This window comes from Geotrypetes seraphini, chromosome 5 (genome assembly GCF_902459505.1).
Source record: "Geotrypetes seraphini chromosome 5, aGeoSer1.1, whole genome shotgun sequence".
NCBI classification, from domain to species: domain Eukaryota; kingdom Metazoa; phylum Chordata; class Amphibia; order Gymnophiona; family Dermophiidae; genus Geotrypetes; species Geotrypetes seraphini.
Window position 1 is genome coordinate 116292842 of NC_047088.1, and position 24893 is coordinate 116317734.

At 45.7% G+C, this 24893-nt stretch overlaps 1 protein-coding gene across 4 annotated transcripts in view; it reads right to left on the minus strand.

The window, feature by feature from the left end:
* The window catches only part of C5H21orf58 (chromosome 5 C21orf58 homolog), a 328538-nt gene that overhangs the window by 87551 nt on the left and 216094 nt on the right, over positions 1-24893 (minus strand). For all 4 annotated transcript variants that reach the window (XM_033947056.1, XM_033947055.1, XM_033947054.1 and 1 more), the window contains one exon: positions 9501-9662. In XM_033947056.1, the coding sequence (XP_033802947.1) occupies positions 9501-9662 (162 nt within the window). The remainder of the gene's footprint in view (positions 1-9500; positions 9663-24893) is intronic.

The following is a 24893-nucleotide window of genomic DNA, read 5'->3' on the forward strand; positions in this document are numbered from 1 at the left end:
ACAACTGAATCCATCTTCAGTGAAGCAAAGCACTTGATAAAACCAACCGCCATGGGGTAAAGCTTCGCCATGGCCTGAGCGCATTTCAAGGGGCCTTCTGGGTTATCCCAAATCTATGTATCACACAGTACAAAGGAAAAAGTCACAACCACACGTGCGGGATATAAAACCAAAAAAGAGTGGGAAGGGACACAAAGTCAAACTACTGTGAGGACAATTTATTAAAAAATCATATATCAACATAATACATATATCATGTACATAAAATGAGGCAAAGTCAAAAATAATAAGAGGTGAGGAAAAAGCTCTCATAAAATATGCAAAAGTGAGAGGTCAAAATCAATGATGAAAATATAACTAGAACCAAGACTTCTCAATGAATGAATCAAATAGTGTAACTTAAATATGAATATTGAGAATGTAAAATAAACCAGTTTTCCACATACACTCAGATTTGTGTAATCCGACCAAGAGCCATGGCTCCTATAGCCGAACCCACGGTCCCATCACTGTGTATGACTTTTCTATACAAACAAGTGAGTGAGGCTGCGTGCTCTATTGATTATTAACTTTGTTCTCAATGGCAATAAGAGGAAAAACCACTCCACTTAGCTTTAAGATGTATTAGCAGGTCCCAACATGGACCATATTTCGAGGGTCTATTTCAAGGAACCCAAAGGAGAAATGCAAAACTTCAAATGCCAGAGAAATAGTTGCTATGTGATTCGGACAACAACTTGTGTTCTAAAAATGAAAATATAAATAACAGTCCTTAAAACATGCACTTCATACTGCTATAATGTCATATTTGAAGTAAAACTCTAAGGCTGCACAGAAGAAGGGTACTTGCCATAATTTGAAACAGTCTCTTCTAATTGTTCATTACTGTGGCGGCAAACAAATGCCGGTTTAAATGTCAAAATGGATTGTGATGATGCAGTTCCGCACTAGGGCGGAGCTACGTAGGGATCAGCTGAGCTTTACTGATTTATTCAGAAATGCTGATCGTTAAAAAACAAGCTTGACTGTCAGAAGAGGGAAAATTATTCATTGTGTCCACTAGAGGGAGCTGGATGCAAGAAAACGTCCTCAAGTGAAACAATACATACCTAATCTAATCTAATCTAAACCTTAAGTTTATATACCGCATCATCTCCATGAGAATGGAGCTCGACACGGTTTACAAGAACTTAAAATAGTGGGTAGAGAAGAAGAAAAAGGATTACATGAACTTATGTGTAGAAGGGGGGAGAGAAAGGGGGGAAGGATAGAGCTACAATTTGCTGAAAAGCCAGGTTTTCAGTTGTTTGCGGAATAACTGAAGGGAGCTCAGGTTCTGCAGCGGGGTGGTGAGGTCGTTCCAAAGACCTGTGATTTTGAAAAGAAGGGATTTTCCCAGTTTGCCTGAATAGTGGATGCCGCGTGGAGAGGGGAAGGCTAGTTTAAGCCTTTGGGCAGTTCTGGAGGAGTCGGGACTGGAGGAGTTGAAAGACAGTGGGATAAGAGGAGGCAGGATTCCGTGAATGATCTTGAAAGCCAGGCAGGAACATTTAAAATGGATTCTGGAGATTATTGGGAGCCAATGAAGTTTGGCAAGGAGTGGGGAGGCATGGTCAGACTTGCGTTTTGAGAAGATCAGTTTGGCTGCAGTATTCTGGATTAGCTGGAGTCTTAGAATACTTTTTTTTGATAGATTTAAGTAGATGGCGTTGCAGTAATCTAGTTTGGAGAGGATGATGGGGAGGAGGGGAGAGGGGAACGGGAAGGGGAGGGGGGGAGGGGGGAAAAGGGGGGGAATCTAAATGTGCAATAAAAAAAGATAAACAAAGGTAAACTAGACAAAAGCACTTGAATTGAAAAAAGCAAAAATACAAAAGCAAATATAGACAAAAATGAAGCGGAATAGTTAACTATAAAATGCTTGCCATTCAGTCTTACTATTGAGACCCTGAGGGTGTAGAGTGTGAAGTTTAAGAATCAGACGTTGTTCCTTAGCCCATAAGATCCGGGAGAGATCACCGCCCCTCAATAATAGGGGCACTTCCAAAACTGAAAAACGTAGGTCTTCAATGGAGTGTTGCTTGTCTAACCAGTGCTTGTCTAAGGGGGCTTCCAATTTGTTAGTACGAATTTTACTGAGATGTTCAGCAATCCTCAGCTTGATGTGACGAGACGTCTGACCTATGTAGAGTAACATACAAAGACATTGAATAATATAAACTACACCCTGGGTATTGCAGTTAGATGACATGAACTTGGCTTTCTTTTTTGCCGAATTGGGGAGGACGAACTCAGAAAGAGGAGCACTGTACTGGCAGTACTTGCAATGACCACATGGTCGGTGTCCATGATGTACAGAAGAATGTCCTGTTGAAATATACTGAGAGCGGACTAGCTGTTGTCTCAAGTTCGGTCCTTTAGAGAACGCAAATCTTGGAAGGTCTTGAAATTCAGGGTGGTATTGCATTTTGCTCTAGTGATATTTAATAATACATTTGGCAGTGGGAACATGTACCTAGAAGTACACGCCACTTGTGCACATCATTGACACCAGTAATTGGCATTTTTGGAATGAGGCAATACACATACTATTGAAGATTCCGGATGATGTTGTTGTGGAACTAAGAGAGTTGTTCTAGAAACATTGGAGGCCCTTTTGTACGCTTTCTTGATAACTGGACCTGGATAACCACGTTCTAAAAATCTTGTGGTGAGATCTTGAGATTTAATCTCGAATTCTTCTACAGTAGAACACAATCTTTTAAGTCTGAGGAACTGTCCTGTAGGGATGTTGTCTCTCAAATGCTTAGGGTGAAAGCTGTCATACCGTAACAGATTATTACGATCTGTCTGTTTCCTATGTATGGTGGTTGTTAAGGAACCATTGTGAAGAGTGATTCATATATCTAAAAATGAAATTTGTGTGTGGTGAGAACATGCTGTGAATTGTAAGTTGGGATCACAAGAGTTGATCCATTGCAAAAAATTAGTAAGATTTGTGGAAGTGCCTACCCAGACCGCAAAAATGTCATCAATGTAACGCTTCCAACATACAATATTATGATAGTGCTCTGAAGGATACAGGAATTTCTGTTCAAAACTAGCCACATAAAGGCATGCGATAGAGGGGGCCAATTGGGCTCCCTTAGCCGTGCCTTTCACTTGTATATAAAAATCTGATCCAAACTGAAAAGTTATAGTTTAGAGCTATCTGTGCAAGTTGAATCAAAAACTGAGTTCTGTTATCAGACAAGTCCCCCTTCTCCCCCCTCCCTCTTTTCCCTTTTGTATATATTGTTTCACTTGTATACTTGTATGTATTGTTTTCTTGCATACAGCTCCATCTAGTGGACGCAACAAATAATTTTCCCTCTTCTGACAGTCAAGCTTGTTTTTTAACAATCGGCATTTCTGAATAAGTCAGCAAAGCTCAGCTGATCCCCATGTAGCTCCGCCCTAATGCGGAACTGCATCATCACACTCCATTTTGACATTTAAACCGGCATTTGTTTGCCGCCACAGTAATGAACAATTAGAAGAGACTGTTTCAAATACCTTTCTTCTATGCAGCCTGTTTAGAGTTTTACTTCAAATATGACATTATAGCAGTATGAAGTGCATGTTTTAAGGACTGTTATTTATATTTTCATTTTTAGAACACAAGTTGTTGTCCGAATCACATAGCAACTATTTCTCTGGCATTTGAAGTTTTGCATTTCTCCTTTGGGTTCCTTGAAACAGACCCTCGAAACATGATCCATGTCGGGACCTGCTAATACATCTTAAAGCTAAGTGGAGTGATTTTTCCTCTTATTGCCATTGAGAACAAAGTTAATAATCAATAGAACACGAAGCCTCATTCACTTGTTTGTATAGCAAAGTCGTACACAGTGATGGGAAGGTGGGATCGGCTATGGGAGCCACGGCTCTTGGTCGGATTACACAAATCTGAGTGTATGTGAAAAACTGGTTTATTTTACATTCATATTTAAGTTTCACTATTTGATTCATTCATTGAGAAGTCTTGGTTCTAGTTATATTTTCATAAAATGAGGCAGGCATAAAATAATCCTTTCTAAACTGAACTGGACCCTAACACGGTTCGTTTTTCAGCTATATTAGCCTTCTTCAGATAATAGAAGCCCAGTAGATGGCACCGGATTATTCTCGATGTCTAGTCCTAAGCCTGCAGCCTGTCCCACTATTTTTAAAAAACGCTGTGTCGATGCTGCAGAGAATGCTGCAAAATGTCCCAAATCTCTGCCAGGATATGAATCACATTGGGGTTATCTGGAAAGGAGGCAGTTAGCGGTCTCTGATCACTCATGAGAGAACATTTCACCTGGACCGGCTGATCCGGCTGCAGCTTTAATTCCAGAAGAGATTTCGTAATGAGGTCCTCCAGATGAGCAGGTTTGAAGAACATGTGTACTGTGGGATTGTCAGCCAGGTCCTGGGACCCACATGGATCCTAATCGCAAAGCTCCACCAGATTTTCCACATCTGCAGATGCCGCCAAACCTTCCTGAAAACGCAGAGGGATCGAGAGAGTTCCCAATGCTATCGCAGGCATCACCTTTTTCCGCTCTGGGGTCTCTAGCAGGAAACAAAGCGAAAGACCTGGGTCCAGCGGAGGCGTAGTCCCCATGCACGGCCCAGACGATGGTGGGGTGACTGCAGGCATAGACTTCTTAACTACGTATGCCTGATAGAGCATATTCACAAATTCCAGGGGAAAAAGGTCTCCCGCAACGAGAGACTTAGAGTGCTTGGAAGATTTGAGTCTTTTCTCCAGAACCGCACCTGTGTTTCACCAATATGCTGCCAGTGCTCTCTCACAAGCCCCCAGATGTGATTTTCATGAAAATTGGGGCAGAAGGCTCAAGCAGGGTCACCCCCACATCGAATCTGTCAAACTTCACCCCCCTTGTGGGCCGCAACACATGTGGAACATGGATGCGCATCTGACAGCCATCTGCCGCAAACGAGGCATGAATCCATCCCATCCAGACCTGTGGAGACCATCTGTGAAGTTTGGAGCAAAAATGAAGCTCCTAACAATAAAAAATATAGTTTTATTCAAATCGAGAAAAATCCAAGATGGTCACCACAGGTGCCAATTTTACACTAAAATAGCCCAGGAAAGGAACAGGAATCCCTAAAAAAAATGGCGATATTGGAATTTTAGAGATGAGGAGGGGTAGGGCATGCAGGGAAACCAACCCCAAACCCCTTTTTAAAAGCCCTTTAAATTGCTAAAACAGGCTGTCAGTCTTACTCACTGTTCCATTGTGCTGTATGAGAGAAGTTGTAGGCAATGCTGGAACAGCATGTAGGGAGATATAAAGCATCAGGAAGCTGGAAAGCTGGATTTCAAGTCTTCTGACTACCCCACCGGCCCGACCACTACAGCCGGTGATCTCCACCACCCTTGGGTACCTGGCAGAGGCATGCAGTCTGGCTCCAATCCCAGTCACACCTTAAGGAACTGCTTAGCCTGTGCTACACCCACTAGTGGATGAACCTGGAGTGAGCTAGCTCCTGATCCCGTAGCCCCAATCTGACTTACAGGCTGTTCAGGGGGCTTACTGCAGTGCAGTGAACCCCCTAGAAACAGACATTCTCCAACAGTCTGCAATCTCCTGCCGCAAGGATATCCCCGCAGGGAACCTCCACAGCACAAGAGCAAACCTGCGAAGGAAATACTGAAAACTATCAAAAGAAACGAGCAGAAGAGATAAGCTCCTACAGGCTGGCTTATAGGAATGAAAGACTGGTGTCCAAGGGACATGCTCCAGGTTATGCTATCAGAGGGAGGAGTTAAGACTTCATTCATCTGAAGCTTCCTACAGTGCTTAGCGGCAGGGGATGCATAACCCACTGGCTCCAGAATAAAGGGGGATTGTACAAGAACCTCTATTTTCTATACAACAGTGTCCACAAATTCAGGGTATACAAAGTCAAAACAAATTAACCCCTTCCCATTTATTAAGCCGCATTAGGGTTTTTCATTGCCATCCGTGCCGGTAAAAGCTCCGATGCTCATAGGAATTCCTATGAGCGTCGGAACTTGTACCGCCATGACCAGCAATAAAAAAAACCCTGACGTACCTTCATAAAAGGGGGGGGGGGGGGTAAATTAGCTGCTTATGCTAATGTTATATTACTTTTTATATGAAACCCAACAAATTCTCTCCCTGCCTTTATACAACTAGTTTCACAATATTCTCCTGTCAGGCTATAAATTCAATTAGAAATATAGAAACATGACGGCAGATAAAGGCCAAATGGCCCATCTAGTCTGCCCATCCGCAGTAACCATTATCTCGTTCTCTCTGTGAGAGATCCCACGTGCCTATCCCAGGCCCTCTTGAATTCAGACCTAGTCTCTGTTTCTACTGCCTCTTCCGGGAGACTTTTCCACTCCTCTACCACCCTTTCCGTTAAAATGCATTTCCTCAGATTATTCCGGAGCCTATCTCCTCTTAACTTCATCCTATGCCCTCTCATTGCAGAGTTTCCTTTCAAATGAAAGAGACTCGACTCATGCACATTTATATTATGTGCATTTAAATGTCTCTGTCATATCTCCCCTCTCCTGCCTTTCCCCCAAAGTATACAGATTGAGATCTTTAAGTCTATCCCAATACGCCTTATCACAAAGACCACACACAAATAGCCTTCCTCTGGACTGACACTATCCTTTTTATATCTTTTTGAAGGTGTGGCCTCCAGAATTGTACACAATACTCCAAATGAAGTCTCACCAGAGTCTTATACAGAGGCATCAATACCTCCTTTTTCCTACTGGCCATACCCGTCCCTAGCAACCTAGCATCCTTCTAACTTTCGCTGTCACCTTTTCAACCTGTTTGGCTACCTTAAGATCATCACATACAATCACACCCAAGACCCGCTCTTCCGTCATGCACATAAGTTCTTCACCTCCTAAACTGTAGCATTCCCTCTGCTTTTGCAGCCCAAATGCATGACCTTGCATTTCTTAGCATTAAATTTTAGCTGCCAAATTTTTGACCATTCTTCAAGCTTTGCCAGGTCTTTCTTCATGTTATTCATACCATCCGGTGTGTCTACTCTATTGCAGATTTTGGTATCATCCACAAATAGGCAAATCTTACCTGACAACCCTTCAGCAATATCATTTATAAAAATGTTAAAAAAGAACAGGCCCAAGAACAGAACCTTGAGGCACACCACTGGTAACATCCCTTTCCTTAGAGCGATCTCCATTGATCACTATCCTCTGTCGCCTTCCACTCAATCAGTTCCTGACCCATCCCAAGGGCACTCAGTTTATTTATTAGACGTCTGTGTGGAACACTGTCAAAAGGCTTTGCTAAAATCTAAATACACCACATCTAGAGCACATCCTCTGTCCAATTCTCTGGTTACCCAGTCAAAGTAATTAATAAGATTTGTCTGACAAGACCTACCTCTAGTGAAACCATGTTGCCTCCCTCCGGTCCTGTAATCCACAGGATTCCAGAAACTTGACCATTCTCTGTTTTAAAAGTGTTTCCATTAATTTGCTTACCACAGAAGTCAGACTTACCAGCCTGTAATTCCCTACTTCTTCCTTACTTCCACTTTAGTGGCGATGAACCACATCCGCCCATCTCCAGTCCTCTGATACCACTCCTGACTCTAGATACTCATTGAAAATGTCAGTAAACAGAGCTACCAGAACTTCCCTAAGTTCCTTCAGCACCCTTGGATGTACACAATCCAGCCCCATCGCTTTGTCTACCTTTATTTTAGCTAGCTCCTCACGAACACAACCCTCTGAAAATCGATCAGGGTCTATTACTCCTCCATCCCTAGTCACGTTTGTCTTCTGCGGTCACAAATACTTGAATTAAACACAACCAAAATAAAAGATGAGGGGCAAATTCTATATAACTTCCCGATTGTAGGTAGCGGTAGGCGTACTACCACTGTCTAACTAGCCAATCGGGACACATGTCTTCTAAAAACAAAACAAAACCCCAAACCCCAAGGCAGGGGCCTACAGTGTAGGTATTTGTTGCAGTTAAGAGAGATGCCTACAGTTTGCCCAAGTATGGGTGTGGGCATGGTGTCACCAGAAAGTGGCCTTGGGTGAGCCACAACAGACGCCTAAAATGTAGGCCAGCAAAACACTGGCCTACATTTCAAATAGATGCGGCTGCTGAGCTGATCATGGCAAGGAAATCCTCCGCCACAATTAGCTGAGCAGCCACGAGAGGGAGCTCTTCTGCAACATCGGCCTACAGGAGGGATGCCCACTCCCTCCTATCCCCGAACTCCTCCCGCAGCAGCGGGGCAGGAGGAATGCCCACTCCCTCCTGTCCTTTAAAAAACCCCCCTCCAAGAAGTCCCCAGAGGGATGTTCATAGGAGGGGCCTTAGGCACCTGGGCCAACCAGTCTTAAGCCTCCTCAGTGCATTCTGGGATACACTGGGAGTGGCCTAAGACTCAGAGTGGCCTTATCTAGGTGGGCTTGTGGAATAGGGGGTTTGAGTTTGGGGGTGCCGGCAGGAGGGAGTGGGCATCCCTCCTGCCAGAGGTTGTTTCAGGGGCGGCAGCAAGAGGAATTGGGCATCCCTCCTGCCAGGGGTTGTTTTGGGGGTGCCAGCAAGAGGGATTGGGCATCCCTCCTACCAAGGATGTTCATGGGGCAGGGTTTCTTTGCTGCAGCCACTCAACTGATCATGGCAGGGGAATTCCCTTGCTGCGATCAACTCATCGGCAACGCGATTCTCTAACCGGCACCAATAACATGGACACCAGTTACAGAATCGGGCAGGGTTAGGAGGACAAACGCTATTTTGTATAGGACGCCAGTGTGCGATTCTCAGTCGCCACTGAAGCGACTGCTGTGACCCGTGTCCTATACAGAATCAGCCTTTTCATGCCTACATGAAAATCTGTTATTTGGGGGGCATTCTGGAGGCAGAGTCAGTACTTGGTTAGTTAAGTGCCAGTATTCAGCACTTAATCAGCTAGGGTAACTGCATAAATGGGACAATATAAAACACAGTCCTATCTTTATGTATTAACCCAGGGTCGGTCTGGCTATTCATTGCCGAAGCTCAGACATGGCCCCAGCATTGAATATCCATGAATAACGCTGGCAGCAGTCAGCAAAATGCTAACTGTTGCTGATTAAATATTTACTCCCATATATATAAATGACTTCGTACCAGAACTGTTTACAAAAAAGAACAATTAGACAGAGAAAATGTATACCATCAAAAACCCTGAGCTTAGAAGGGGTTACTATCTAACAAGTGCATAAGGAAAATATACTGTATATTAACCAGGAGCTATCTTAGATCCATTATCAATCTTTAAGCTCTATTATATTGGTAGAGTGAGTGATTCTTTTAGCATAAATATCAAAGAACTTCCAAAAGATTTCTTGATTTCAAAAGGTTATGCCATGATAGAAAATCCTGTATTGATAAATGAAATACCCTTGTTGCATTAGAGGATCTTACTTGCTGCTGTATGATTTTCGGAGGGTCCACTGGTGCAGGAGTAAGTGGTAGGTGATAGGCATGTCTTGGCAGAGCCTGTTGCAAGGGCTCCAATATACAGCTCCTTTGATAAGATCCATCCCAGGTATGAGGCCGTGAGAGCTCCTCCAGAAAGTGCTGTTCCTGCAGGAAGAAATATACACAAGTTAAAGTAATGATCAGTCAAAGAAAGACACTCCAAAGTTAAAAAATATCAACATGGTGGATATATTTGATTCAACTCCATTGCAGATAAAGGTTTTTCCTGCTTGCTCTTTTCATAGATTTACTTTGCCATTAAAATGATAGCGAAAGCATAACATTTGTACTTTTCACACTGATGATTTTCAGTCTGATTTCAGTTTTACCTTTGTTGATTAAGGTAGAATGACTGGGGTTTTAAGCTGTTATTGTTTCAGGACATTCATCAAATATTCGTATAGCCTTAGCCACTATTGACCCAGGTCCAGTCTTCTGCCCTACTCTCAGCTACAATAAATCTTAAAGTATCTTAACCCTTAAATTCCAACCACAGGCTGATGTCAATGTTGCTGAAATTTCAATGTTTTGTACTGCTAGGGAACCAGGGTAATTACAGGGGGAAGACAAAAACGTAACTGATGCTTCTGTAAAGGTGATTGAAACAATGTTTAAGTTGTATCCAATGCACAAAAATATTTTGAGTATTGATACGAGATTTGTGCTTATTCAAATTGATTTTAATAGGTCTAGTATATATCCTCTATAACAGGGGTCTGCAACCTTTAAGACATAAAGAGCCACTTGGACCCGTTTTCGAAAAGAAAAAAAACTTGGAGCCGCAAAACCATTATAAAACAAATCTAACACTGCATATATTGTTTCTTATCTTAATGCTATATACAGGATCATGCAGTTAGCTGTCAATCTGAAGAAAAAAAGGACTTTTTCACTTAACAATGTAAAATATATTTTTGCACATTGATAGCTAATTAAAATATTTAATTTAGCTGGTTAATGGGATTTTTGCTCCTGAACCTCAGTGCACAGTGTCTGCACATCAGGGCTGTAAGACGTCACCTTCATTTTCACACAGGCTTGCAAGCTGTCATCTGTGAGGCGTGATCGATGTTTGTTTTTAATATAGTTCATGTTGGAGAAGACCTGCTCACATACATATGTGGAGCCGAAGATCGACAGCACTCCAAATGCATACTTTTTCATGTTTATATAAGTGTTGGGGATGGCATTCCATGTTTCGAATACAAGTTTGTCCAGTTTGGGAAGGTTTTCAATATCAGTCCATTTATGATTCTGAGCCATAATGGCCTTCTGATGGGCAACATCCTCAAGAGTAGCGGTCAAGCATTTGAACTTGGACACCCATAGATCTTTGTCGGCTATATTGGCCAATTCCATCTCAAGATCAGGTTGACTTACACCTGTAAATGCAGTCATATTCAATAGGGATGGATCTATCTCCAGGGGAGTGACAGGGAAGGATAATGTGGTTTTTTCCTCTCTGAACTCACAGAATCGTTTCCCAAATGAACTTTGCATTGCGGTGATTGCAGACTTGAAATATTCCAAATTGATTGTATCATGACTTTGTTTGAACTCTCTCAAAGAGGGAAAGTGAGACAGTGTGCCTCTCTGTAAATCTTTGATAAACACTGTCAACTTGCGCTCGAATGCCAAAACCTCCTCCAGCATATGCAGGGCTGTGCCTCCTTTCCCCTGAAGGGTTGTATTTAGCGTGTTTAGATGTGCTGTCATGTCTACCATAAAATGTAATTTTTCCAGCCACTCTGGCTGTTCCAGCTCAGCAAAGGTGAGCTCTTTGCTGTCCAGGAAGGTTTTTACTTCTTCCAAACATGTGACAAAGCGTTTTAGCACCTCGCCTCTGGACAGCCACCGGACCTTGTTGTGGAGCAGGAGGTCAGAATATTTGCTTTCAACCTCATCCAATAACAAACGGAACTGGCGGTGGTTTAAACCCTTTGCCATTATCTTATTTACAATCTGAATGACCACATCCATCACTTTTGTGCATTCTGGCGGAAATGTTTGAGCACACAATGCCTCTTGGTGCAGGATGCAATGAAATGACAGCAGCCTTCTACCCAACGCCTTCTGCAGTAGAGCCACAAAGTCCTTCTGTGCTCCTCTCATGCTTGGTGCCCCATCAGTAGCTACTGAGACCAGGTGGTTAGTGTTTATTTTTTTAGCAGTTAAAAAGTCCAGGACAGCCTTACAGATATCCTCACCCCTTGTTTGGTCTTTTAGTGGTATCAGCTCAATCAGTTCTTCCTGTGGCCCAAAAGAGTTCACATATCGGCAGAACAGCGCTATTTGTTCAATATCACCAATATCTTTGGACTCATCACAGGCAATGGAGTATGCCATAACTGAATTAATGTCTTGAATTTGCTGTTTGCTAATGTTTTCTGCCATTTTTAGGATTCTGTCTTTGACAGTCTTCGCAGAGAGTGGCATGTTTTTGATTTTCTGCACAATTTCATTTTTGTTTTTAACGTCCATGTATAGATGTTCCGAAATATTAATGAATGCTTCTTTTATATACTCTCCATCGGTGAAGGGCTTCCCGTGCTTGACTATTTCCTGAGCGGCCACAAAACTAGCATATGTTGTGGTATTTGCAGACTTCACCCACTTCTTGAAATTATTTTTGCTCATATTAACCTTCCTGATAAGTTCTGCAACAGCTTTTCGTCTCTCATCTCCATCTGTATATTTTTCAGCAAAGGCTGTGTGTTTATTCTGGAAATGACTTGCAACATTGGACTTTTTGTGGTTTGCTAATTTCTCACCACATATTAAGCATACTGGTAAACCAGACTCGTCAGTAGAGAATGCAAATGATTCTGTCCACGTATCATTAAACACTCTGTTTTCTTCAGAAATTTTTCTTTTCTTGCCTTTATCCATGGATGGCCTACCAGGGGGTTGAAAACAGCAACGTAAGTAGAAATCACAGGGCCCCATACCAAAATTTGCTATGCCCACTTCCCCTTCCTTTACCTGCAACCTTTGTGAAAATTGTTCGGCGTTTCTGCCGCAATACCACTGTACTGCTAAAAATCACAGATCACCACCATTACTGGGCCAATAAGCCCCCCATATAATGTGCCAGTAGCCACAGGCCCCCCTATAATATGCCAGTAGCCAATAGGAGCCCCCACAATATGCTAGTAGCCATAGCTCCCCCCTACATTGTGCTAGGAGTCATAGTCCCCCCTATAATGTGCCAGAGTCCAGGCCCCCCATATAATTAGCCATTGGTGTTAAAGAAAAGAAAAGAGGAAAAAAAAAGTGTGACTTACCTCCTGAGAGCGAATCACGCGCCTTCCTTTAGCCCGGTCTTCCTCTTTACGGCAGGCTCGGCAGCGCAGCGGCAGTCTGGCGGCCTCTCTGATAGGCTGCCGGCCAGCGGCAGCACATACGTCATCCTCCGCGGCGAGCAGCCTGACAGGTAAGGCGGCGCCTCCCATTCTTCAGGAGCGCGCCGCAGCCACTGAAAGACTCCGGCCCGTGTGACACACTACCGGAGCCGCGGCAAAGGTGAAAAAGAGCCGCATGCGGCTCTGGAGCCGCGGATTGCCGACCCCCACTCTATAATAAAATCCTAAGCGCACATGTGCACTTAGGACAGCGTGTTCCCTGACAGCATGATGTGTCCCTCCATGCTGAATTCCATTTTCGAATACAGAGGCAGGGAACACGCCGGCAACTCCCCCCTCCCGCCCTCACTCACCAACTGCTGCCGCCGCCGCTGCGCCTCTTCAAAGCAGCCTGCTGAGGATCGCGGCCAGCTGTAGCGAACCTCGCATGCCACCCTATACCTCGGTAGAACGTTCCCTCTGATGTATGGGACGCGTCAGAGGGAGCGTGCTACCGAAGTGGAGAGCGGCCTGCGAGGTTCGCTACAGCTGGCCGCGATCCTCAGCAGCTGGCTGCTTTGAAGAGGAGGGCAGACGCGAATGACCAGGAAGGCGTATGCTGGGAAGAGGTGCTGCTGGACAGGGGGAAGGCAAAAAGAAGGGAGAAGGGCTGCTGCTGGGCAGGGAGAGCAGTGAAGGGGTGCTGCTGGACAGGGGAGATGTAAAATGAAGGGAGAAGGACTGCTCCTGGACAGGGGAGCAGGCAAGGGGTGGTGGTGGACAGCCGAGGAAAGAGACAGAAAGAAAGACAGAAAGTGGCCAAGGAGAGAGAGAGAAAGAAAGACACACACATCCATTCTAGCACCCGTTAATGTAACAGGCTTAAAGATTAATAAATTAATAAATCTATATAAATTAATCTACATGGGCATAAATAGCATGTACCAAAAATGAGGAGCTACAATTGGTGTTCATATGTGCCCTCAATGAATAAGATTTTGATGGTGTCCATTCATAGCCTTCAATAATTGATTCACACCACTGGCATATCACAATGTTGATGCTGAAATTGAATAGAATTCTAGTTCTTATTTCCATAAGACGGCAATTCTCCAAATGTCCTGTGGCACCAAAATGCCACAATTGGGAAGTCTAATGGGATACATGCCAGTGGTGCTTAAGTAATTGAATAGTATCTGAGGCCAATATAGAATATGGAAGAAAGCATACTATTTAGTCAGTATGATCTTTATAATCATTTCTTCCTTAGCAACAGCAGCAGATGAATCCAGAGACCAATGGAATAGCACACATCTACCAGCAGGCAGAGATAGAGAAACTGATTAACAGGTGGTCCTATTGACTGGTACTCCTCCTGTATCTCCAGTATGCTCTATCTGTCTCATTGGGGACAGCATTCGGGCCAGAGGCAGGAGATAGGCAGAGCTGTGCCTAGCGAACTCAAGCACGTGGCAGCTTAGAGGAGCAGCAGGAGAGAGAGAAAGAGGAACGGAGCAGTGAGATCGGAGGAGGCAGAGGGAGTTAGAAAGTGGAGCAGAGAGCGGTGCAGTGTGATCGGAGGAGGCAGAGGGAGAGAGAAAGAGGAGTGGAAAGCGGAGCAGTAAGCAGGGATCCAACAGAGTCGCGGGGAAGAGGCGAGAGTTAACTCCGCCCACCCCCCGACATCACCAGCCAAACTCACCATATAAGGGGATCAGCCAACGGCGTGCAGCCGTTCAGCACGCAGCCTCACGAAGGGCCTCCCAGAGGGTCAAATCTACAACTTTAAGGGCTACAAATACCGCCAAGGTAAAAACTCAACTTACAACAGGGCCAAATAAGACCAATAGTCACATTCAAACAACTAATTAATTTTCAAACTTTATCCTATACTTTACATCTATCTTTTAATCCTCCTAAAACAGGCAGATCTTTTTAGCTCGATAACCAGCAGGCAATCCTCTCTAATTATATAGCAGACAAACCTTTTCAGACACCCTAACCTTTCATTCTCTCAGGCAGACTTTCTTTCAAACTCTCGAACTAACCAACAGGCAGCCCTTCCAACTAACTAACAAGCAGGCAAACCTCTCAAATTATATAGCAGACAAACCTTCTCAGACATCTAAACCTTCCAAACTCTCAAACTAGCTTACAGGCAGACTTTTCCTTTCCTTCAAACTAACTAATAGGCAGCCTTTCCAACCATGTCTCTCCATGGTGCAGGAACCCGAAGTTCATCTCCTTGCACCATTCTCGCAGCCAGTCGTTAGTCCTCTGGATGCGATCCTCCCTGGCTCTACCCTGTGGGTAAATTTGGCCAGGGGGAATGACAAATGCCATGTATCTTGGAGTAATATACAGACCCCCAAGGCAACAGGATGATCAGGATATGGAATTAATCGGCGACATAGAGAATATCACCTTACGTGGGGATACAGTGCTATTAGGTGACTTCAATAAGCCTGATGTGGATTGGAACACACTTTCCTCTGCATCCAGCAGCAGCAGGAGACTATTGAACTCTATGAAGGGAGCTAAACTGAGGCAACTGGTATTGGAGCCAACAAGGGAGCAGGCAATACTGGACCTGATACTTACCAATGGCGAAAGTGTCACAGAGGTCTCGATGGGCGACATGTTGGCCTCCAGTGACCACAACATGGTATGGTTCAATCTCAGGAAGGGTTTCGCCAAAACTAACACATTGATCAAGGTCCTTAGCTTCAGGGACACCAACTTTGAGGGCATGGGGGATTTCATCCATCAGGCGCTACAAAACCGAGCAGTAACAGATAATATAGAAGAACTGTGGTCAACTCTGAAAGCTACCATTCAGGAGGCAACCAACCACTATATAAAATCAGTGAGTAAACGGCGCAGGAACAATAAGCCACAGTGGTTCTCTGCGGAGATCTCGGACCTCATAAAAGAGAAGAAAAGAGCGTTCATCTCTTACAAACAATCAGGGACTCAGGACTCTAGAGAAGACTATTTGGCCAAGGCAAGAGCCATCAAAACAGCAGTTAGAGAGGCCAAATTCCGAATGGAGGAAACTTTAGCAAAGAACATCAAGAAGGGCGATAAATCCTTCTTCAGGTATATTAGCGACAGAAATCGAAACACAGGTGGGATAGTACGCCTAAGGAAACCAGACGGGAACTATGTAGAAGCTGACTCGGAAAAAGCTAAATTGTTAAACGAATACTTCTGTTCAGTCTTCACCTGCGAGGCACCGGGATCCGGCCCTCAGCTACAGAAGGAGGATGGCTCAGTAGACCCGTTTAGTAATTTCAAATTTACGACAAGCAGTGTCTACTATGAACTGTCTAAACTCAAGGTTAACAAAGCAATGGGGCCAGACAACCTACATCCCAGGGTGCTCAGGGAGTTAAGGGACGTCCTGGTAGAACCATTATCCACGCTCTTCAATCTCTCCCTTAGTAAAGGTAGAGTCCCGTTGGACTGGAAAATGGCTAACATCATTCCACTCCACAAAAAAGGTTGCAGGATGGAGGCTGCGAACTACAGACCAGTGAGCCTCACATCAATAGTGAGCAAATTAATGGAAACTCTAATCAAACGCCAACTGGATATGATCCTGGACGTGGAGAATCTACGGGATCCCCGTCAACATGGATTTACCAAGGGGAGATCCTGCCAATCCAACCTGATCAGCTTCTTTTACTGGGTGATGGGGAAGCTCGATGTTGGAGGGTCCATGGACATCGTATACTTGGACTTCAGCAAAGCATTCGCTAGTGTACCACACCGCAGGTTGTTGAGCAAAATGAGTTCTATAGGATTAGGTGACACATTGACAAATGGGTTGGAGACTGGCTTAGAGGTAGGCTTCAGAGGGTGGTGGTGAACGGCACCCCCTCCGAAAAGACGGAGATGATCAGTGGAGTGCCGCAGGGCTCAGTCTTGGGCCCGATCCTTTTCAACATCTTTATAAGGGACTTGGCTGAGGGGCTTCGAGGTAAAATAACGTTATTCGCCGATGACGCCAAACTATGCAATATAGTAGGCAAGAGCACAACAGACAATATGATACATGACCTACTCCTATTGGAGCACTGGTCTAGGACCTGGCAACTGAGTTTCAATGCCAAGAAATGCAAAGTCATGCACCTTGGCAGCCAAAATCCATGCAAGACTTACATCCTTAATGGCGAGATCCTAGCAAGGACTGCAACAGAACGGGACTTAGGGGTAATCATCAGTGAAGACATAAAGACTGCCAATCAAGTGGAGCAGGCTTCATCTAAGGCTAGACAGATCATAGGGTGTATACGTAGGAGTTTCATCAGCCGTAAACCTGAAGTCATTATGCCATTATATAGATCCATGGTAAGACCCCATCTGGAATACTGTGTACAATTCTGGAGGCCTCATTACCGCAAGGATGTGCTGAGACTTAAGTCAGTACAGCGAATGGATGGTCTCGGGACTCAAGGATATCCCGTACAAGGAATGGCTGGATAAACTGCGGCTATACTCACTCGAGGAACGCAGAGAGAGGGGAGACATGATCGAGACGTTCAAATATCTCACAGGCCGTATCGAGGTAGAAGAAGATATCTTCTTTCTCAAAGGTCCAACGGCAACAAGAGGACATCCATGGAAAATCAGGGGTGGGAAATTGCACAGTGACACCAGGAAATACTTTTTCACTGAGAGAGTGGTTGATCACTGGAATAATCTTCCACTTTAGGTGATCGAGGCAAGCAGCGTGCCTGATTTTAAGAAGAAATGGGATTGTCACGTGGGATCTCTTCATAGAGTTAAGTAGGGGAGGGTCATTGGGGTGGGCAGACTAGTTGGGCCGTGGCCCTTATATGCCGTCTATTTCTATGTTTCTATGTTTCTAACTAACTAACAAACAAGCAGGCAGACCTACACAACAACTTGAAAAATGGCAGGGAGAACAAGAAGCACCAAGATCGCAATCAAGACCAGCATTCCAGTCACCGAAGAGACCCAGGAGAAGGCCATGGCCTATGTACAGACGGAGGATGACCCTGGATGGTGGACAGAGGTCTCAGTGCAGACCGAGGCCTTCCCCCAGCAGTACACTACAGTCTTGACGCAGACAGAGGAGGTGGACCAGCTAGACGGAGAAACCTAAGGGAGGAAGTGAAGCGCTTGAGAAGCATCCGAGAGGATGAGGTCTTCATCGACGGAGTCATCCAGGAGCTGTCCCAAATCATCGAGCAAGCGCAAGACACGTCCATCCTCGAGACGCCCAAACCTTCAGCCTTGAAACCAATGATTGGGGTACAGGAAATGGCTGGAGACGCTGATTCCTGGCAGCTGGTAACCTCCTCCACAGGTAAGCATAGGAAACCCCCCCTTTTTCAATTTCTTCATCTTCTTCTTTTTCTCACCAACAGGGCAGTTTCGCATCAACCCCACAACTCACTCTGAAGAATAGATTCCAGATCTTACAGGAAGGGACTGCCAACGAGGAACAGGATGAGGTCCAACTCATGGCTCCAGTTCCGGGAACAACTGATCGGCTCCCCCCGAAGAAGCGCATGGGGACCAATCTGCAGACCGGATTTGCAGTCAAGGGAGGTTTGCTGTCTGCCTGGAGCAAGGATCCGAGATGTCACCACCTGTATAGATAGACTTCTCACGCCCCAGGACCACTTCCCCATGCTTCTCATCCACGTCGGAACGAATGACACTGCCAGGAACACCCCAGAGAATATACCTAGAGACTTTAGAGCCCTGGGTGAGAAACTAAGGCGGATGGGAGCACAGGTGGTCTTCTCCTCAATCCTCCCAGTTAGAGGCAAGGGAAGAGCCAGGGATGAGCATATCTAGAGGACCAAAGAGTGGCTACACGGATGGTGCAGGGAGATGAACTTCGGATTCCTGAACCATGGAGAGGCACTGCAGGGACTTCAGGGACCAGACGGACTACATCTAACCAGCAGAGGTAAGAACGTCTTCAGACACCGACTAGCCCGCCTACTTCGCAGGGCTTTAAACTAGGTAAGTTGGGGGAGGGTACCAGTGCAGTAAATAACTATCCTGAGGAGAGGAGTAGCAGCTCAGCTTCTGAGTCCGAGGTAAGTACTCATATTGCTAGTAATTCTTTAGGAGCCACACTGACTCAGATGGGAAACTCCCCAAAGGGACCTAGTAATCACAAAGTATGGAGGGCTATGTATGTCAATGCACACAGCTTAGGCAACAAAATTCTGGAATTGGACACCGAAATAATGAATGCTGACCTAGATGTGGTGGCGATTTCCGAGACTTGGTTCACGGACTCTCATGGGTGGGATATGGCTATACCGGGTTACAACTTACTTCGTCAAGACAGAGAGGGCAAGTTAGGGGGAGGGGTAGCACTATACACCAAAGATGACATCAAAACCACGAGAATCACAGATATCAAGTACACCGGGGAATCCCTCTGGGTAAACTTGGCCAGAGGCAACGAAAAATGTCTGTATCTTGGTGTAATATACAGACCTCCAAGACAACTGGAAGACAAAGACACAGAATTAATCAAAGACATTGAGAATATCACTTTACGGGGGGACACTGTACTGCTAGGGGACTTCAATATGCCGGATGCAGATTGGAACTCACTTTCAGAGACAACTAGCGGCAGGAGAAGGCTATTATCCTCCATGAAGGGAGCACGACTCAAACAATTGGTATTGGAGCCCACTAGTGCCCATGCGATACTGGACTTTGTACTCACTAACGGAGAAAGCGTCTCGGAGGTATCGGTAGGAGATAAGCTAGCCTCCAGTGATCACAACATGGTATGGTTCAACCTCAGGAGAGGGTTCACTAAATCAAGCACGACAACAAAAGTACCGTATTTGCCGGCGTATAAGACGACTTTTCAGTACCTTAAAATCCTCCCCAAAGTCGGGGGTCGTCTTATACGCCGGGTACTGTTTTACATGTACTTACTTTACATTACAGAGCTGCACGGGGACGCCCCTAGGGTTGCGGGGATCCCGTGGGGACGCCCCCTAGGGTCGCGGGGATCCCATGGGGACGCCTCCGAGGGTCGCGGGGCTCCTGCGGGGCTCCTGCGGGGCTGGATGCTCAGTCTTCTGGATGTACGCGGCTCTTCTTCTCCCTACCTTCTCTGCTTGCAGCACAGAGCCGAACGGAAGTCTTCCCGACGTCAGCGCTGACGTCGGAGGGGAGGGAGGGCTTAAACAAAGCCCTCCCTCCCTCCGACGTCAGCGCTGACGTCGGGAAGACTTCCGTTCGGCTCTGTGCTGCAGGCATGGCAGGTAAGGAGAAGGAGAGTAGCCTCGCGGTACCAAGAGAGAGGGGCGGCCGCCCCGCCCCGGTTGCAGCACAGCCGGCCAGGTTCCCTTACTTTTGTGGCACTTCCCCGACCGACCGATAACAGCCCGGGTCCGACAATCCTCCCTGCCCTGTAGCCGCGAATCTAAATACCTTCTTACAGCAGCTGTAAGAAGGTAATTTAGATTCGCGGTTAAGGGCAGGGAGGTTTGTCGGACCGGGGCTGTTGTTGGTCGGTCGGTCGCGGAAGTGCCACAAAAGTAAGGGAACCTGGCCGGCTGTGCTGCACCCGGGGCGGTAGAGAAGGTGTGCGGAAGAAGGGGTAGTCTTATACGGCGAGTATAACACAAAACTCTATTTTTTAACTAAAAGTTGGGGGGTCGTCTTATACGCCCAGTCGTCTTATACGCCGGCAAATACGGTACTCAATTTTCGAGGCACTGACTTCAATCGCATGGGAGATTTTGTCCATCGGGCACTACAAAGCCAAGCTGTGACCGATAATGTGGAAGCTATGTGGTCTAACTTGAAATCTACCCTACATGTAGCAACAAACCGCTACATAAAATCAGTAAGTAAACGGCGAAGAAACAATAAACCCCAATGGTTCACCGCAGAGATCTCAGACCTCGTTAAAGAAAAGAAATGAGCATTTATTTCTTACAAGCACTCGCAGAAAATGGAGGACAAAATAGAATATATGGTCAGGTCTACAGCTGTCAAAGCGGCAGTCAGAGAAGCCAAGCTGCGAGTTGAAGAAAACCTAGCAAAGAACATTAAGAAAGGGGACAAATCCTTCTTCAGGTATATTAGCGACAGAAAGAGAAATACGGATGGGATAGTACGCCTCAAAAAACTAGACGGAAATTACATAGAATCAGATTCAGATAAAGCCAAACTACTAAATGAATACTTCTGCTCAGTCTTCACCTGCGAGGCTCCGGGGTCCGGTCCACAGTTGTGGGCTAAGCAAAGCTCGGAAGACCCGTTTCGGAATTTCGAGTTTACACCAGGGGACATCTACGACGAACTATCAAGACTCAAGGTGAACAAAGCCATGGGACCGGACAATCTACACCCCAGAGTGCTCAGGGAGCTGTGTGATGTCCTAGCGGAACCGTTATCTGTACTCTTCAATCTATCTCTGAGCATGGGAAGGGTGCCCTTGGACTGGAAAACAGCTAATGTCATTCCTCTGCACAAAAAGGGGTGCAGGGCAGAGGCTGCGAATTACAGACCGGTGAGTCTCACATCAATAGTAAGTAAACTCATGGAAACACTAATCAAATGCAAATTAGACACGATCCTGGATGAGGAGAATCTACGTGATCCCCACCAACATGGTTTCACCAAGGGTAGGTCCTACCAATCTAATCTTATCAGCTTCTTTGACTGGGTGACAAGAAAGCTGGATTTAGGAGAGTGCCTGGACGTCGTGTACATGGACTTCAGTAAAGCTTTTGATAGCGTCCCCCATCGCAGGTTATTAAGCAAGATGAAATCGATGGGATTAGGTGAAACACTAACCACATGGGTTAATGATTGGCTAAGTGGTAGACTTAAGAGGGTGGTGGTAAATGGTACCCTCTCTAGAACGTCGGAGGTGACCAGTGGAGTGCCGCAGGGCTTGGTTTTGGGCCCGATCCTTTTCAACATATTCATAAGAGACCTGACCCAGGGGCTTCAAGGTAAAATGGCATTGTTCACCTATGACGCAAAACTATGTAAGTAACAGCAATTTGTGAGACAGTATGATGCAGGACCTGCTTTTACTGGAACATTGGTCCTCGATCTGGCAGCTGAGCTTCAATGCTAAAAAATGCAAGGTCATGCACCTTGGCAACAAGAATCCGTGCAGAACGTACACATTGAATGGAGAGACCTTGGCAAGGACTACAGCAGAATGGGATCTGGGGGTGATCATTAGTGAAGACATGAAAACTGCCAATCAAGTGGAGAAGGCTTCATCCAAGGCAAGGCAAATGCTGGGTTGTATCCGGAGAAGCTTTGTTAGTCGGAAACCTGACGTCATAATGCCATTGTACAGAACCATGGTGAGGCCTCATCTGGAGTACTGCGTACAATTCTGGAGGCCACATTACCGTAAAGATGTGCTGAGAGTTGAGTCGGTTCAGCGAATGGCCGGCCACCAGGCTGGTGTCGGGGCTCAAGTATCTCTCGTACGAAGAAAGGCTGAACAAATTGCGGCTATACTCTCTCGAAGAATGTAGAGAGAGGGGAGACATGATTGAGACTTTTAAGTATATCACTGGTCACATCGAGGTAGAAGATGATATTTTCTTTCTTAGAGGACCCTCGTCCACAAGGGGGCATCTGCTGAAAATAAAGGGATGGAAGTTTCATGGCGACACCAGGAAGTACTTCTTCACCGAAAGAGTAGTTGACAATTGGAATGAGCTTCCAGTACTGGTGATCGAGACCAGCAGCGTGCCAGAATTTAAGAACAGATGGGATGCTCATGTCGAATCTCTAAGAGGGGATGGGTCATCAGAGTGCAATCTCTCAAAGGGTAGCTAGGGGGGTGGGTCAATAGAGTGGGCAGACTTGATGGGCCTTGGCCCTTTTCTGCCGTCACTTTCTATGTTTCTATCTCCCAGCAGGTGATAGTCGCTATTCGAATAGCTCCTGGATTCTGGCTAATTGGAACTTTATTTTCTCCTGTTGAGGTTTCTCTTCAGTGAGACTGCCATTCTGTTTCTCCTGTTGAGGTTTCTCTTCAATGAACTGGCAATGCTATTTCTCCTGTTGAGATTTTCTCTTCAGTGAGACAGGGGTGTCCGGCTGAACGGTGCTGGTTTTAGGGGTTACACCTGGGCCCCCCCAGGTCCCTGCCTCACCCTCTCTCCATTGCTAGAGGGTCTGACTGGGTCTCAATTTTTTTCTTCTTTCCCTTCTCTGTTAAAAAAAAAAAAGAGACCACAGTTGCTACATTCTGCTCTGTTAGTGCTGAACATCCAGCTCTAACTGGCTTCAACCGGCCTTAACAACAAGCTTGTGAGTATGTATGTGTTTTTTTACTGTTGTTTGAACTTCAGGTTCTGTTTGGGAGTCTTAGTACTGTGGGTTCGGTCAACATATGTTTAAGGAATGGATATTTTATTGAGGCTAAGTTTTACGACTAGAAATCCGTTGAGGGAGCCGGGACTTTCCCGCCCTTTGCATGCACGCACTTGGTTTCCTTGTTGCTCGCACTTGTTCTCCTCATTGGGTTTCAGTGCAGCAGTAGTGGTCCTGTTTATTCTGAGGCTATCTTTCGTAGGTTTTTGTCACGGCCATGTGCAGCTGATTGTGCAGGTGCCGGTTTATAGCAGCGCGCATGACATGGGACATGTTTTTTTCTGGCGCTGTGGGAAGCACCGCATCGTTCTTCTGGTTACTCCCGAGTCTGATTTTCTTTCTATGCAGGCCGCAGCAGGGTAAATTTTGTGGGGCTTGAATCCGACTATGTTTCTAGGAGTGTTGATGCAGCGGCCACGTGTCAGCGAGAATCAGGCGTGCGCTTGGGCCTCCGGCGATGGCGGGAGTGCTTCAGTGTTCCGGTAGTTTATTTACAACTGACTTTGTTCGGGGTATGCCGTGGCTTCTCTCCTTTCCGGTTCAGACAAGTTGTACGTGTTTCACCAGCTTTGGGACAAGCTTGGGCAGATTTATATGTCTATGTCTGTTCCTGCTGTATTCCCTTAAAGGAAGCTGCTAGTTTAATCGGACTCTGGGGTTAGCACTCAAGGAGATTACCAGACAGACTCTGACCTGTGCTAGGTCACCCAGTCTCAGTTTGTCTCCGGACTGAGCCGACATACGGCAACTCACGGCACAGTGAGATCAGCAGTAAGATAATGCCCTGTATTTCTCACTTGGGGTCCCTGCAGATTGAGCCTTTGTCTGTTGGTAACTGTCCTTATTTGGGCCTCTGTGCTGTGCTGTATGTGTCTAGTAGTGGCATAGGATATATATGCCTAAAGGTAGTACTAACAGTTTCCAAGTTCGGCTGTCTCTATGGGCATAATGACACTTCGCATCTTCCTGCGGCCAGGACTTTCTTTCTCTATTTCTGAGAGGGCCTGGACTTCAGATTTCCATGCTTATCACGCTGGTTTCTCCTGTTGCCATCTTCTCATGGCACATGCTAGACAGACCCCCCCAACCAGACAGGAAGGGCTGTGCATTTCCTTTTAACCAGGAGCCAGTTATCTATTTTATCAAACCCGCGGAGGAGCGCGCGCTGTGTGGCAGTTAGCCTCATCCCTGAAGCTCTCATTAGCGATGTGAGCTTTGTCTGATACCTGTTAGGATGCTGTTGTTTCCACGGGGCGGTAGATGCAGCATCTTGATTGCATCTAGTACATATTCACTTTAAAGGACATACGTATTTCGCTCATGTTGCATGGAGTTAGTACTGTTTTCATGGTTCCAGTATACTCCTATTTACATTGCAAAACTTGATTTTTCCTAGGAGAATTTCTTTCTTCTTACAGATCCTACAGTTCTTATCCTGCCATTCTCTGACCTTCTGCACTTCATTCTGAGGGGATCTTGACTTCTTCCAATGACTCTTCAGGCTTTCTCACGAGGGAGAAGACACTATAATGTCAGGTCAGGGGGCTGTGAACATTTTTCAGGATGCTTGCAACTTTGCATCATCCTCAGGTTTCCGGTTCGTTCTTGGAGTCTCTATGTTTTGTGT